Below are 17,927 nucleotides of genomic sequence, written 5' to 3'. Positions count from 1 at the left end.
CAATATTACCACATTTAGTCTTAGTTAGTTTATTTAGTTATTCTTCTTGACAAACCGATACCAAGTGTTCATATAATATGGCGGATCTGATAAATAACTTGTAAAGTAAAACTTTAGTCATCCGAGACAATTTATTGTGGCAACAACAATTTACCGTAGCCTTTAGAGATTGTTTTATTTATCTCTGTTGACCATAGAAATCTACGGTCAAAAAATGAGACCGAGATATGTCGTTTCCGCCACGGGATTGATACTTTTTCCACTCTCAACTGCTAAGCGCGGATGTCTCTCTAATTGTGAAAGACTATGGCCTGGGTTTTATGGGGGTTGATTTGCAATATCCAGAAACTCAACCATTGGACCATAACATTTCATTGAATTTGAAGTTTTCTCTGAGCGGCATCTACAGAACGAGAACTGGTGAAGAAAGCTGCGCCATCCGCGTATTGGGCGGTTTCAACATCTTTCTTCATTGGAATGTCTGATATAAGGAGATGGGGATCCTCGGGGGACTCCTGCTTTGACTGATTTAGGACTGGAGGGTGTATTACCGATCTTTACTTGGAATGACCTCTCGGAGACCGTCGAGTGTCCATATCGGGATTTTTTAGGTCCAGCTCCATCGTTGGGTTCTTGATTGAGGGAGAGACTTGGATGTTTTCTCTTCTAGTGTTGGGAATTCAATAATCATGTAGAAACATTTTGTCTCCTGCGGAATACTATACTAGACCAATTCAGATTGTTGTTGGGCCATAATCATATGGTTTAAAATGCACAGAATGTAGAAGCTTGATGCGGGAGTTCATAAGAGATTCATTTAAGCTTATCATTATTTACCTTCAAAATTTGCTTCTGCTCTAAAGCAGAATCCTGTGGAAAATAATTCATTCAATTTAAACTTTAACATGCTGTAAAATCATACAATAATTTTTTTGTGTTTGCTTAATAATTTCTTTAATTATAAAAAACAAATATAGAAGATACCCAAATGTAACCTAAGTCCTACAAAATATCAGCTTTAAAGAAAACAAGTGACTCAGATGCACAGTCAGAACATGGTTACCAGTGCTTCCTATTTTAGGTTTCTATATTTGTAGACAGAACATATTTATCTGCATTATATAAGTAAAAATGAGTAATTATTGTATCTTCTTTGCAAATGCATTTGATTTCCAAAATTGTAAATATTTTGAATAATTTCGCTTTAACTAAACCATTAAGAAACGCTACGATTTATTTCCATAACCTAACATTAACATCCGTAAATAATTTTTCACGCCTTATCTAAAAAATTTGTGTAAACATACTTCACAAATAATTTTAAATCGTTTCACCTAAATAGCAGGCTTATCACCGTGTGTGTTTGCCTTTATTTACGAGATATCCCAATTAGAATTCCCAATATCAATGTAAATTTAATAACCTTGAATTACAAAAAAAAACCATAAACTACTACATTACCAAACAGTAGGTCGTAGAGGATCGAACGCGAAAAATTGATTTAAGATTGTTGTTCGATCTCACTGGAGAATATCGTTGTGTAATTATTAATAAAATTACAGCTGGTACCACGTTTTTGTTGTTGATGTGTTAATAGTCGTCACCAGTTCGGTTCAGACAGTCGTCGGAACATAACCACGTGTGTCGACAACACGTTTTTTCTGTGGTTTCATTTAATTAATAGTGAAAAGTTGACTAGTGAGTGCAATGGCCTTACTTAATGGAAATTGTAGCGGACCAGAGTTTTCTGATGATGGATTATCAGCTGACGAAATGATTAATTCTGGTAATGGGTTGACGTACAAGTAAGTTCGGAAATTTTAAACTTTTAATAAGTATCGGTTTTTTATAAATACAGATTTTTAATTTAATTTATTGATTTATTAGTCTTAATTTTCCATTATAATGAACGTAACCAATCAAAATTTTTCCTCATTGTGCACTCTTTTATAAAACGATGTTAGTTAAGCGTTATTTGAAGAAATAAATATATTTTACTTATAGCTTTATTATTTATTATAATTTAACAAAATATATTGTAGTGCTACGGTGTAATAGATACTAGTTATTAGATATTATCATCGATCTGATCTACAGGTGACTAGTCTTACTCTAAGGACATATAACTATCTACCAACAAAAATTTGAGTCGATATTTTAAGTAATTTGCACGCTCATTATAATTATTGACAATCGAATATTCTGAAGTACCGCAAGAACGTAAGGAACTTTTTTATTAGAGTATAAAAATAGGGCTTCCCGCAAGGAATTCTTTATTTGGAACCTAGATAAACGTTACTGTGGTGAAAAATAGAAATACTATTGAGATGAAAAGTACGGGTTATTGGGCTGTTTAATTCTTAAAATTTTGTCTTTCTTCTGAAGCAGTTATTTGGTTAGGGAATAGATATATCTTAAATCAGCTGAATAAGTCACAGGAGCCAATTTTGTGTGAGAACTGTGACATCATTATAGTGATGAAAAGAAACCAGTTAATTACTCATAACTAAGGTTTCTTCTAACATATTCTCGTTTAAGTTGTTTATTGAAACAATTTAATTATATCAGTTGTTTGCATGTATTCTGATTAGCGGTATCTATTGGCGAAAATGCGAAATATTTATATAAACAAGAGATAAATAATCTGGCCTATTTGTTAACTTTGATGGTTTTGCCCTTTCTCTACATGAAATAAAGGTTCTTAGCATTATTAAATGATTCAAGGTATATGACGGTATTGATGGAATACTCAAAATTGCATTTTCGATGTTAATCGCTCGTGTTATTTGTTTAGAACAAATCTGCCTACTTTAAAGTTCATCAAACACTTTTAAAAACTTGTACTGATGTTGTTCCTTCATGTCCCAAATGTCGATTATGGTCGACTGAAATATCGTGAAAATAATGGCATTACAAGATCTTTGGACGAAAATCTAAAACAGACTTTCGGATATCTTAACAATTCATGAATCAACTAGTCAGGGACAAAAATCAGAGTATTTTTTTGGTGGCGACAATAACAATCCAGAGTGTAACAAACCCTGGGTTAATGCACCACGAGATATGGAACGCATGTCAATGCAAGTAGCAAGAAGTGTGAACATGAGAGGTTAGGACCGAATGAAACCTCTAATTAGCGCTGGTTCAGGCTTTAATGGCGCTTGGTTGATGCAACATAGCTTGACTACCACATGATTCGAAATGTCAAAAAAATAACAATATGGATCATTGCAAAATCAACATATTTCTCTTGAGACGGCTTTGCCATGTAGCCGGAAAGATGCAAAATAGTGGCATAAAATGATGGCATGAAAATAATTTGATTAATTTGAACCAATTTTTATATATGAATATATGTTATCACCTAGTATTTATTTATTTTTGTCTATATAAAAAAGAAATGCATATCAACATGAGATATCACTTTATATACAATATATAACGTAATACAACATTATTATGTTGTTTATTTGTTGAACTTAATTCTGTTTATTAACAAATATAATAATATTAGAAATTTAGATTAAATAATAGCAAAAGAACTCTAGTCTTTTGTTCTTCGTCTTTTTTTTGCAGCTGCACTTGAACATTTCAAACAGATTAGGGGATTTGATGACAAATCTATTCATCTATAGAAGTCGATTATTCTAGTTTTCTTGGACAAAATAATCTGTTTTTATTAACCATCCTATTTGTATAATTTATCTCCGTTAGATTTATGGATATTATTCAAACCCAAAAATCTGAGTGAAAAAACTGTACAGTCCGTATTAGTACTCGAATTTAATCTCTATTTTGGCATATCGGAAGAAAACCACTGTATGCAAGGGAAATTATGTTAAATAACTTTGAAAGAGACAAAATAAATTTCAAACATAAAATTCGGACGTACATATTTCTTTTATTTCTTCTAAATGATTATTCTAATACAATGTCACTTTTATTTCAGTGATTTTATTATATTGCCGGGCTATATAGATTTTACGCCAAAAGAAGTGGTAAGTTTTAGTGTTCATCAGACGGCTGCAACTTTCAAATGAACGTAAATATTTTAGGACCTCTCCTGCCATCTGACGAAAAAGATTGTTCTCAATACTCCGCTGGTGTCATCTCCTATGGACACGGTGACGGAATCGGACATGGCTATTGCATTAGCAGTAAGTACATTTTGTTTAAATTCATAATACTCTTTTTGATAAACCGTGAAAATTCAAACTTATTCAGCGACATATATCCCAAGTAGTTTCAGGTCAAATAGATTTTTGAATTTTACCACATAGTTTTTAATAGGTTAAATGAGAATAATAATACTAATGGATAATGGTGTAAATACATAATTATAAAACTCAACAGTGTTTGTCGCACTGTTGTATTTTATTTAAAATTAAAGATGTATAGCGATTTTGTGATTGACAACCTTAAATTCTTGTTTGTAATTTAATTTGCGATGTTAATGCCATAAAATGCGATGCGTATGAGTATTGAAGCTTGAATTTTCTTCTACGCATGCACATTTCTATGACTACATCAGGTTGTGTTTATTATATGTTAATTATGTGGTTATATTTTTACTGACTTATTAATTTGTTTGATGTGAAAATGAAATTATTTTATTGCTAACGGAGGTAATTAAAAATTATAGCGAATCTGAGACGACAAATTATATATAGTAAACTTACATACTTACATATTAAAATTACAATATGAACAAACATTTACAAATATTCCAGATGTGACAATAAAAAATTATTAGGAAAGGGTAATTTTGAAAAATTAACATAATGGCGGAAGATGTAAAATGATACTAGTTATCTAACACTATTTGGTGGGGTATGTTAAATGTGTATATACGACGATTAGAAGAAATAATACAATATATTAGAATAAAGAATATAACGATAAATGGATAAATAACTAAATATGTATAGGACATTGAATAAATAAGAATAATAAATAGAGAACAATAAATATAATGAATAATAAATGGAAAATAATAACTAGAATTGAACAAATGAAGACTAATAAATATAAATTAATAAATGGCGATTTAAATAGAGAAAACTGGAATACTTTGTGAACAAACTCATCATCTGATGAAACTCAGCTTTGGCGATACAAAACACAGCAAAATACACTGAATAAGGAAAAGGTAATGACTCTGAACGTGGCAACTTCACAAATGAACTCCCATGAAGTTCTAAAGTCCCTTAGACATGTTAGGATATCACATCTGGCAAATACAGCCCCCCGAATAAACATCAAAAGTGTTGCCATTCATGGTAATTATTTCTGCTGCTCAGTATCCGCAAGGGCGACAAATTCTACAATTATAAAATACTTTTAACAAAAAAATTGAACCGACTTAATTTGAATTAATAAGTAGCTCCTTAAAAAGTAAAAAATAATCAAACTTAAAAAGTTTTAAATCAAAATAATATGTATAATAATAGTTGGAATAACTAAATAAAAATTAACAAAAGCCTGATTTCACCTATCTACTACACGTATTTTATATTCTACTATATACACACAATTTAGCTTAATACATACCTGAACATAAATAAATTACGCAGTTATTTTATTAAGTATTACAATGGGTAGGCCAGGTAAATTGCTGTCCGTATGCAGAAAAATAAGAATAAAGGAACAAGGATTGAAAATAACGAACGCTTCAGGCCACGGTGTCCGCTACCTAGTCTAGATGGTTTGATAAATGTTCTCACCAAACTAGAACAATAGAATGTTGTTGCCCCGGCCGGGAATCGAAAAAGCGACAATCCCGCCAATTTACTTTTATTGTCGTTCAGACCTTCTTAGAAAAGCACAAACGACCCAAAATTAAAAGGTCTAAAATATCGAATTAAGAGATTGAATTCTAAGTACCACAAATATTCGGAACAATGTATGATTTCCTTGAGTACGTCTTTGTGTTTAAAAAAAATATCGAGAAAAGATAAACAAATAAAACTCATTTTTACATACATACACATTTTAGGCGTAAAAGTCCTTCCTCCATATAAGCTTTAACCATACCAATTTTTACGCCTCCAGGTTTTCCTAAAAAAGAGAGGCGGCAAAATAGAAGTCAACTTCCGGCTAATTAGACATTGGTCATTCGATCACCATATATTTTCTCGCTATATACAAGTCTCTTCATCAAGTTTGCAGTATAAACACATCCTCTAATTGTTTATATATCAGCATGTAAATATGTTAAAGCTGTCTTAATCTAAATGAATAAACAAAACAAAATGCAAGCGTCATCGGAGCCCGTAATAAGCAAATATTTTTACCGAGACAATACACATATTATCGTCGAGTGTTGCTTATCCAATATCCATTCCGCAAACAAATTACCACCCAGAGACAATTATCGCTGTTGTTTTCCGCGAACAACGCAAGATATCGTCGAAAGATCGACGCAAACAAAATTAAAGAAAGTACATCGTCGGCCCCCATACTCGTCCGAATAAATATGTTGTTTGTTTTGCCCGAGCGGGGGGATTACTTAATGCCCGACTTCGGCATCTCAAAAATTTAAATCGGCCGTTTGAAGGGCACGATGTACAGCGGGGAGGCACGCTAATTGAATTTTAAGGGTGGGACGAAAGGAAATTTATGAGTATAATTAGTAGGGGAGAGCCGAATCGTATTTCTTATAAATTTTGACGCAGATATGTTAATTATTTTGTTGCTCGGCCTCAATTTGTGGGTAGTTAAAGACGCTGCGAGATTAATCATTGTGGTGATGTGAACGTAATTTCCTTCATTGATAAGACAGATGGGGGAGGCTGTTTTTGGCGCCAATACTTGATGAATAAGCCGGTGTTACTACTAATAAATAAAGTAGCTATTTTAACTTAAGGATGCAAATAGGTGATTTTTCATTTTTATTATTTTTTAGCCAATTAAGAATACATTTATTTTATTTATATTTTGGGAACATAATATACATTTGTGGCGACCGCGATGGCCCTTTAGGCCACCACGAATTCACCAACAAGTACAAAGGTTGGCAACGCCGGTGGATTGGTACCATGCAGTTCCAGGCTATAAAAGACCATCACGACGAAGTCTCGTTCTCTTTTCTTTTCTCCGTCCCCTTGTCCCACAGCACAGCGTCCCACAGCGCTACCGTACTTCCTCTACCTAACCTAATATCCTTTCAATACTCCCGTCGACCACATGTATAATTTAACATTGAAATAAACAGCATTTCTTCAACCAGTGTTTTCAGTTCTCGTAAAAATTCCTTTCAAAAATAGTAGTGAGTGTTCTGACAAATAATCGCAGCGGCAGCCACACATTTCGACCGACTGACCGACCCGACGAACATTCCTACAATTGGTGACGCCGACGTGATCAAAGTGCCTAACAGGTAAATCAACTCAACATAAGCCATTCGACAGGTGCTTGACACGTGCATGGAAGGATAACACGAGGAACGGAACCCATCAACATCACATGGTCGACGACATCCCACGAGACTAACCTAATAGACGAAAACCACAGAAGCCCACCATGTATACCATCAACACATGAACACCCTCGCATCACGAAACGGGACACGTAACACACTTATAGGTACCCTCAAACAAAGCTAAACGCCCCCAAGACGAACGACGTTCTGCTACAGTTCCGATGGCAGCTGATCCCGTAAAACTCCTCGCTCAGGTTGGAATCCCCATCTCTTCAGCAGTCCCCGGGCGTTTGTTTGCGTGATTGCGGGTGCACTCCGGAACTTGCACCACATAGAGGTACGTTCCACAGCAGTTCCACTAGGAGGGGAGTTATGTGGCGACCGCCACGACCCTTTAGGCTACCACGAATTCACCAACAAGTACAAAGGTTGGCAACGTCGGTGGATTGGTACCATGCAGTTCCAGGCTATAAAAGACCATCACGACGACGTCTCGTTCTCTTTTCTTTTCTCCATCCCCTTGTAATAGTACCACTTTCACAGCGCTACCGTACTTGCTCTACCTAACCTAATATCCTTTCAATTCTCCCGTCGACCATATGTATAATTTAACATTGAAATAAACAGTATTTCTTCAACCAGTGTTTTCAGTTCTCGTGCAAATTCCTTCCAAAAATAGTAGTGAGTGTTCTGACAAATAATCGCAGCGGCAGCCACACATTTCGACGAACTGACCGACCCGACGAACATTCCTACACATTTATTTTGAACATTTTGAAAAAGTTTTTTTAACAGATAACGAAGATTTCGACACTGACACGAAAAACATATTCTGGAGAAAAACGAGTTTGAAAGCTTTAGTTGCAGTATAGATAATTTTACGGGAATAATTAAATAATTTAAAGAACTTACTAATTTACTACCTATCCCTTCATCATATTAGAGTCCTTCATCAGCTTCATATGTATTGTTTTATCATGATGTTGTTCTTACTCATCTTTTCGAGCTTCTTCGCTGTCCTGAGAGCTGCGTTGATTGTTAACTTCTTGGACATACTTGATGTTTCTGCTACGCGCTGAATAAGCACGCAACCAAATATGCCGAGACCTCAACGACACTTAAATCAAAATGCAAATGTTTTGAAGACAATCGTCAAACTGGTGAATTGAAACTTTCATATTTATTTTGAGTATGACCGCCTAAGCACTCGATAAATCTTCATTTTCGTAAAAGACTCCGTAGTTATCGGGAGCCTAAACATGTTCCCATAAAATTTATTAAACTTCTTCGGGGATGTTATGACGGTTCCATTTGATGTATACAAGTGTGATATCAATAAGCTGTGTGTTAGAAATTCATTTGAGATCCTAATCGGTGTCACCTGTCAAAAAGTTACTTTCTCTTTACTGTCTTTCAATAGAATAGTGAAAGCAATTATTCGAAAAGTTCATAAAAATAGACATGGTATTCTTTATGATGCTAAACACTCTTTGACTTATCTAATGTCCATTGATGGTAACACTGATGATATTGTTATAGTAATAAACTGAATTGAAAAAGCTGTATGAGATTTAAGATCAATCGAAGAACCTTGTTTTGACAGCGCCGTATGACTAACTGATTTGAATTTTTAGTGCAACCCCATATTTGCACCCCATAGGTCCAAATTGGCTTTATAATTGTATTATAGATCAACCTTTTTGATTTTAGATCAAGTTGAGAGTATCTTCCGACTAACCAGTATAGTTGTTTTATTTTGGTTCTAATGTGTTTTGCTTTTTGTCTAACGTGATGCTTCCAATTTAATCTACCGTCAAGATGGATTCCAAGGTATTTTGCTGATTCTGCTTGAGGAATCGGGCATCCATTGAGTGATATAATTAAGTTTTTATTATCTCGGCTTAATGCAAAATTAACGTGGACAGATTTGGAGCTATTAAGTTGAATTTTCCAATCTTTCGTCCATTTGTAAATTTTCTTGACTGCCACTTGCAATTTTTCTATTGCCCTAGGCAGAGATATATCTTTTGCCATAAAAACTTTGTCGTCAGCGAAGAGTCCAAGAAGTGTTTCTTTTGTTGTTGGAATGTCAGCAGTGTAGAGCACATACAGGAGTGTTTCTAAGACGCTACCTAGTGGAACTCCAGCCGAGATATTTTTAAATGTTGAGAACGCCATTTCGTGCGATACTCTAAATTTTCTTCCGAATAAATATGACTCCAGCAATTGACAATAATTACGCGGTAACAATTTTCTCATCTTACATATTAATCTCAAATGCCAAACCCGATCAAAAGCTTGTGAGACATCCAGGAATATTGCAGGGCAGTATGTCTTTTCTTCAAACGCTCTTTCAATAGCCGCAGTTAGTATGTGCTCTTGATCGATTGTTGAATGGTGATTTCGAAAACAAAACCGGAAATCTGGTATTGTTACCAAATGTTTAACACGTTTAAATGTCAGTTTCTCCAATAGCTTTGATATTGCAGGTAGTAGCGAAACAGGCCTGTAAGATTCGACTTGTTCTGCAGGTTTGTCATGTCGTGCTTTTAAAAGGGTAAATTTGTCATTGAGTGAAAACATACAAAGCCGAAAATGTATGCAGGCGCTTTTTCGAAATTTCGAAAGGAATTGAATTACTGTGGTAAATTGCAATAAATTGAAATGTATACGTTTAAGGCAAGCAATGAATAATCATGTTGATATCTATAGAGTGTTTAAATAAACCATTATAAATCAATAACTTTAATTCAACGAAAAAAAAACAAAACTGGGTATATTATTTATATTTCATATTCAATATTTAATTTCAGTTATGTGGTGGTATTGGAATTATTCACCATAACTGTCTCCCCGAGTATCAAGCAGAAGAAGTACATAAAGTGAAAAAATACAAACACGGTTTTATCAGAGACCCCATCGTCTTAGGACCGAAAAATACCGTGGCGGATGTCTTCGCGATCAAAGAAAAACACGGATTTTGCGGAACACCTATTACGGAAAATGGGAAACTCGGTGGAAAATTGGTGGGAATCGTGACGTCCCGGGACATCGACTTTCTGGAGGGGGCTAACTTAAAAACCACCACTTTAGAGCAAATAATGACGAAATTAGAGGACTTGGTCACGGCGACTTCCGATATCACACTGACTTCGGCCAATTCCATCCTGGAGAAAAGCAAAAAGGGAAAATTACCAATCGTTAGTCCTACTGGTAATCTAGTCGCTTTGATTGCCCGGACAGACTTGAAGAAGGCGAAAAGTTACCCTTTCGCGACAAAGGATGATAACAAGTAAGTTAACCTAACATTTTTCGAACTATTAGCAATGAAACTTGATTTGCAGACAGTTATTGGTCGGCGCGGCTATTGGTACCAGACCGGAAGATAAGGAACGGTTGGGTTTACTTGTCCAAGCAGGAGTAGATGTAATAGTTCTGGATTCTTCCCAAGGAAATTCCATATATCAGATAGATATGATACGCTATATTAAAAGCACCTATCCAGAAGTACAAGTGGTTGCCGGAAATGGTTAGCTATTAAGTTGAATCAATTATTTGTCGATAACAGGTCACTTGCATAGTCCCCGGAGCATAGATGGCGCTACTAGAATTAAATCCATATGTATTTTAGTGAGCCCTAACTCTCAAAAGATGCATGCAAAAATTTGACAGCTGTCGGATCATTAGTTTGTGAATTATAACATTTTGAGTGAAGCTCAACTTTTGTTATTGTGAAAAGAAATGGATAAAAAGGAATTTTGCGTGTTGATAAAATATTGCTTTGAAGGGAACAAATTCAGTTCAAGCAAAAACTTGGCTTGATGCCGAGTTTACGGACACTGTCCCAGGAAAGTCAACCATCAAGGATTAGTATGCTAAGTTTAGACGTGGTGAAACGAGCGCCGAAGACCGTGAACGCAGTGGACGCCCAAAAGAGGTTGTTACCGACGAAAACATTAAAAAAATCCATAAAATAATTTTGAATGACCGTAAATTGAAACTAAATGTATAGCAGACACCCTAAAGATAACAACTGAATGTGTAAATCATATAACATATTCACGAATATTTGGGTACGAGAAAGCCCTGTGCAAAGTGAGCACCGCGCGAGCTCACTTTTGACCTAAAACAACAACGAGTTAATTGATTCGGAGCAGTGTGGAGATGATCAAACGTAATAAACCCGAGTTTTTGCGTCGATATATGACAATGGATGAAACATGGCTCCATCATTTCACTCCGAAGTCCAATAGACAGTTGTCCGAGTAGACTGCACACGATGAACCTGTTCCAAAGCGTGGGAAACGTAACAGTCGGCTGGCAAGGTTACGGCGTCTGTATTTTGGGATGTGCATGGATTAATTTTCTACCTTGAAAAGGGAAGGACCATCAACAGCGACTATTACATAGCTTTATTGGACCGTTTGAAGGATAAAATTGCCGAAAAACGGCGGGATTTGAAGAAAAAGAAAGTGCTGCTTCAACAGGACAATACACCGTGTCACAAGTCAGTAAAAACGATGGCGAAAATCCACGAATTGGGTTTCGAATTACTTCCTCATCTACCGAATTCTCCAGATCTGGCCCCAGCTAGTATTTAGTGTTCTCAGATCTCAAAAGAATGCCCGCTGGGAAGAAATTCTAGTCGAATAAAGAGGTGATCGCCGAAACTGAGTTCTATTTCGAAAGGATTTATGCTGAATAAAAAAAAAATAATTTTGCCAAAAAAAATGTGTTTTACTATGGTAAGCCGGAGACTTTTCAATTGACCTGTTACATTTGAAACTTAAAATTAATTCGTCCTAATTCAGCGGGTGTTTTTATGACGTATTTTGTATGACTTCGTAACTTTTCTTGCTAATATTTTAAACAAATAACAGTTACTAGATCAAGATTTCATCATATAGAAGTAACATTTGAATTTTTGTTATTATTTTTTATTTTTATATAGAACAGGATTGATAAATACAAATTAATGATGTTATTCTAATACATCTATATCTTTGATCTGAATTTTTGTTATTGTTCTATATTTTGAACAGGATTTAGAAATATAAACTAATGATATTATATGTTATATTCATCTACAGGGCGTATAGTACGTCTTGTTCCATGCTAACATCACTGCTTCTATGTAAATAGTGTTATACACATGTGTAGCTCAGTAAACATGCCAAGCATGGTTGTTTATGTTTCAGTATATTGTACGGAATTGTATGATACTGAATGAGAGCATACACAAAACCCAAAGTTAATTGAAAGAAACCGATGAAAATTAAAATAATTATGACCAGAAAAGATAAAATTACTAGACTAACACTGTTTCGATAAGAATAGTAATGCAGGAGCTCCACAAAGCTAGCATTTATGGAAATCCAACGCTAAGCTGTTAAAGAAGTGACACGTACACTTAATGATTGGAAGAATTTGGTATGGTCCGATGATTTGGGCGGCAATATTGTAATATTCAGCTGGTGCCGTCATTGTTGTCATTCGCCATGGTATCTCGACATCCTCAACGATGAAGTTTTACTATGACTAGTATATTGCTGCCAAATACTGCTACTATTCCAAGATGATAATGCACCCATACGTACAGCCAAAGAGGTTCAGTTTTAGTTTGAGAAACATCAGAATATTATCAAACATTTTCGCTTGCTAGCACAATCGATAGACCTCAACATAATTGAACTATTAAGAAGAGTGAGAATCTTCAGTATCCTTGAAGTATCTGGCGGATGTTTTGGCAGAAAGATGGAAAAACATTTCGTTGGAAACTATTCCGACACTGTATGAATCTATTTCGCCAAGAATTGCGGTTATTTTAAAGGCTAGATGATGGCTCAACACTATACTATAAATGAGAAACTTGGAGGGTGAATCCCACTTCTCTAAACATAGAAGAAAATGGCGTATAAGTTGGTGTCTATTTTTTATTGTGTTATTAACATACTGAAAAATCAGTAAATATTTAGTTATACACGTAATTTCTATAAAATGTTGTTCTAATATTCTTTTTTTTATATATATAGTTGTGACAAAAAAACAGGCAAAATCTTTGATAGATGCCGGTGCTGATGCTTTGAGAGTTGGTATGGGTAGTGGCAGCATATGCATAACCCAAGAAGTCATGGCTGTCGGTAGACCTCAAGCGACAGCAGTATACAAAGTCTCCCAATACGCCAGCAAATTTGGCGTACCTATAATCGCCGATGGAGGAATTTCTTCATCAGGCGCCATCATAAAAGCTCTATCCCTAGGCGCTTCTTCCGGTAAGACTTATTAATATTTTAATTTACTTCACTGTAAATATATATATTTTAGTCATGATGGGTTCAATGTTGGCCGGTACGACTGAGGCACCAGGTGAGTATTTCTACGTAGACGGCGTCAGACTGAAAAAATATCGAGGGATGGGCAGTATAGAAGCCATGACCAGAAAAGACACCGTCGGTTCGGCAATGAGTCGTTACTATCACAGGTACGCGGTAATAAAACTGTCTCCGTTTCCTCGGTGATGGGAAATTGAAACTTTATCTGCGGTCATTCTTTCAGCGAAGGGGATCAACTGAAAGTAGCCCAAGGCGTAAGTGGATCCATTGCTGATAAAGGGTCAGTTTTGACCTATGTGCCCTATCTGATAACGGGAATAAAACACGGATTGCAGGATATCGGCGCCAAGTCTCTGAAAGAGCTAAGGTAGGATAAGAGTCGGATATATTATTATAGTTTAAATCTCTTGGAAAATATGTTTCATAACTACATATGTTATGAGGCTTGACACAATATGCTTCAAAACATATTAAGATTACCAGGAATATATTAATATGATTACAGTTATTTATTGGTAAAATATTTAAATATTTCCTATATGCATATATTTTTATACGACTGTTAAATAAATTAAATTAAAAAAAATTCATGGCAAAGAATTACTTTTATTTCTACTATTATTCGTTTGAAATTTATACAGAGTTAATAAATAAAAATTAAGAAAAACTTGAGTATCATAACATGTGAAAGAGTTGAGCACTGAAAACTATTATTTCAAGATTATAAATGCTAGTGTTAGCATACCCTTCAGTTATCCTTACTCATTACTTACTTCGTAACTGTTGTTCGAGATTTCACCATATAGAACTACATTTTGAAAACATATCGTTATAATTTTTATTTTTTTTAGTTCAATTTTTGTATTATTCTTTCTGTTATGTTAAACACTATTGAGATATAAAATGGAATATATATTAAATACATTTATATAATAGGCGTTTAACTTAATTTTACACACCTTTCTTTTACATTAATTATAATAATATTAGAAATATTATTCCAGTCTTTTGTGGTTATGTTTTAGTTTAAGATTACCTTGCAGTGCAACATTTTAGTTCTCAACCTGGTGAGGTGTTCTACTTTTGCTTTCTTTTGAATTCTAACTCAGTATTTTCGAATACCATTTCTTAACTTTATTTTATATTTTCTACCAATATTTGATAACAAAATCTGACGTGAGTTTAGCAAAACTCTATTGGTATTAGGTGTTACATAGCTAATTTATATGAATTTTGTCGTTATGCCAACTAAAATTTACCCAAATAATTTACATTCTTTTATATTTTGTAGGTTCTGACTTATTTAGTTTTACTTCGTAACTCTTGTTAATCTTTTAAAGAAATGGTAGTTAAGATCACGAGATTTCATCATATAGAACTACATTTTGGAAACATATGGTTATAATTTCTAGATCAATTTTTGTATTACTCTTTTTGTTATGTTAAATACTATTGAGATATAAAATGGTAATATAATAAATACATTTATATAATAGGCGATTAACTTAATTTTACAGACTTTTCTTGTATATTAATTATAATAATATCAGAAATATTATTCCAGTCTTTTGTGATTAAGTTTTAGTTTAGGATTATCTTGCAGTGATTCTTTTATTTCCCAATATTTTAGTTCTCAACCTGGTACGGTGTTCTACTTTTACTTTCTTTTTGATTATAACTCAGTATTTTCGAATACCATTTCTTAACTTTATTTTATTTTTTCTACCAATATTTGATAACAAAATCTGACGTGAGTTTAGAAAAACTCTATAAGTATTAGGTGTTACATAGCTAATTTATGTGAATTGTGTCGTTATGTCAACTAAAATTTACCCAAATAATTTACATTCTATTATATTTTGCAGAGACATGATGACCTCCAATGAACTGCGGTTTGAGTTAAGAACACATTCAGCACAATTAGAAGGAAGCGTCCATAGTTTATTTTCGTATGAGAAGAGATTGTTTTGATGGCAAAACGGAAAACAAATGACATATATTCATTTTATGTCGGTTATTTCTATACAGACCATAATTATTATTTCGAATTAAGTATTTAGTAATTTATAGTGAAATATGTCAGAAAAGACATCCTAGGATGATAAGCTATGTATTTAAATAAAGTATCCTACAACAAAGTATAATTTTGATTTTTTTTACATTTTGGCAGTGTTATAACTGTGACTTTTTACTGATTTAACCGAGCCAAGAGATTTGGTCTAGTGTTAAACATTACTTTTGGACGACTTCTTCAAAATTAAGAGACACTTTCTAAAATATATTTCAATTACATGAAACTAAAACTGAGAAACAGCTAATGATGTTGTTGTTGAGCTTAATATTTTGCTTAATGACTAATGAAGGACTTCAGGTTTTCCAACCGGTTTTTATTATTTATACAATTATAGTCGTGTTATACATTATAGTTGTAAGTTGTTTTGGACTAAATTGACAAGTTTGTTTTGGACTAACATAACGTGTTGAATGGAGAGCTAATCTTGACTGTTGTGTAATGCATGTGAGCATTCATACCTTATGAAACTGGCTACAAGTTATTATGATATATATTGAGTTGATATTTCTATACAAGATACACTATCCCATCAAAAGCGAATATTTTTTGGTAAAAAAATTGACACATATATCTTTTAGCTAAATGTTTAGTTTTAGCTTAATATGTGACGAATTAAAGTGATACAGCCTGGCTAATTTTGCTGACTTCGGTATCATGAGTATCTTTTTTGGTATGTTGGTGTTAATAGTCATGATGGATACTAAGTACAGCGTTACCAATTTGTTTATATTTATTTGATTTCAAGAGTTCCGCAGGGTAGTGTACTGGGTCCAGTACTATATCTTCTATACACAGCTGATCTACCTACAACAAAAATAGCCACTGTGGTAACCACATACGGAGACGACACGGCAGTTTTTGCCTCTCATGAAATTCCAGCTATAGCATCAACGAATCTACAAACACACCTAAATAAAATACCAATGTGGCTGAAAAGATGCGTATATAATATAACAATACAAAATCCAGCCATATAACTTTTACGCTGCGTAGAAAAACATGTCCACCAATAATTGTAAACACAGGATGCTAATTATCTTGCATATACAAGCACATACTCGCCAAACAGAAATAGCTTGGACTAAAACTCTACCAAATGTATTGACTTATTGGATGCAAATCATTAGGTAACAAGATATCATTGTATAAATCTATAATCAAACCTATTTGGTCACATGGAATATGGTCTATGAGGAACCGCTAGCAAATCTAGTATGTTCATCATACAACAATTCTAAAATAAAGTGTTGTGTCCCATTGTCGATGCTTCGTATTATATTTCATATGAAGTGTTACAACGCGATATTCCTCTAGAACCAATAACGCGTGTAATAAAACGTGTTTGTGTGAAGTACTTCGAAGGAGTGTTAGTGCATCTCAATGTACTCGTTAATCAGCTAAATATGCGAAGTGACAGTGAAGTGCGTAGACTTAAACGTCTATCACCATCCCATCTGATTATTGGACATATATAGACTTTAAAATAAGCTTTAAAATAAGACTAATTCACTTAATGAAGTGATTTTCTACATGTCATGTGTATATAATATAAACATAACAAATACTTATAGAAATATTAATAACCACTAAAGGTAATAATAGAAAAATATTTTTTGGGGACTGGCATTATATCGTGTCATTAATGATAACAAGGGCAGGGATAAAACACGGATTGCAGGATATCGGTGCCAAGTCTCTGAAAGAGCTAAGGTAGGATAAGAGTATATTATGAAAATATAAAAATAAATATTATATAAACAGTTGAGGCTTGTCTCATTTTCTAAGATAATTTTGAGGAGAATTTTTGGTATATCAGCAAATTTTTCTCTCCAATTTGGGGAAATTAACTTGAAATATTGTTTAATTTAATAATTTGGCATTGGCAATCCTGACTAAGAAGTAAAATGGTATTACCAATACAATCAATTATTGGAATTTCCTCTTAGTTAATTATAGTATACCAGTTTGGAATAAATTCAAGCATCACGTTCTCACCCCAATTCTGTCAATCGTATTATATTAATTCTTCCGAAAGAAAAAATGGTGGTGAAAACTTTTTTTGCCTAATTTTCTAAACCGAAATGTCACGTATCACATAACA

The 17,927-nt window shown here is 33.9% G+C and overlaps 1 protein-coding gene across 1 annotated transcript; it reads left to right on the top strand.

The window, feature by feature from the left end:
* Nucleotides 1-1,044: 1,044 nt before the first annotated feature.
* Nucleotides 1,045-15,896, top strand: LOC143198360 (inosine-5'-monophosphate dehydrogenase). Its single transcript, XM_076407526.1, has 9 exons — nucleotides 1,045-1,805; nucleotides 3,950-3,998; nucleotides 4,056-4,157; nucleotides 10,234-10,712; nucleotides 10,765-10,949; nucleotides 13,453-13,692; nucleotides 13,745-13,901; nucleotides 13,976-14,119; nucleotides 15,618-15,896. The coding sequence occupies exons 1-9, from the start codon at nucleotides 1,708-1,710 to the stop codon at nucleotides 15,721-15,723; spliced, it is 1,560 nt and encodes a 519-aa protein (XP_076263641.1). The 5' UTR covers nucleotides 1,045-1,707; the 3' UTR covers nucleotides 15,724-15,896.
* Nucleotides 15,897-17,927: the final 2,031 nt, after the last annotated feature.

Source organism: Rhynchophorus ferrugineus, unplaced genomic scaffold, assembly GCF_030347505.1.
Source record: "Rhynchophorus ferrugineus isolate W39M unplaced genomic scaffold, kcgeb_rfMv2 rfM6, whole genome shotgun sequence".
In the NCBI taxonomy this organism is placed as follows: Eukaryota; Metazoa; Arthropoda; class Insecta; order Coleoptera; family Curculionidae; genus Rhynchophorus; species Rhynchophorus ferrugineus.
This window is presented reverse-complemented; position numbering and strand designations above follow the sequence as displayed.

Bases quoted from the DNA above. Each gene is read 5' to 3' on its own strand.
- LOC143198360 (XM_076407526.1), top strand. From the start codon at position 1,708: ATGGCCTTACTTAATGGAAATTGTAGCGGACCAGAGTTTTCTGATGAT. The intron at 10,713-10,764 runs GTAAGTTAACCT...CTTGATTTGCAG, and splicing joins GCGACAAAGGATGATAACAA to ACAGTTATTGGTCGGCGCGG. The intron at 10,950-13,452 runs GTTAGCTATTAA...TTATATATATAG, and splicing joins ACAAGTGGTTGCCGGAAATG to TTGTGACAAAAAAACAGGCA.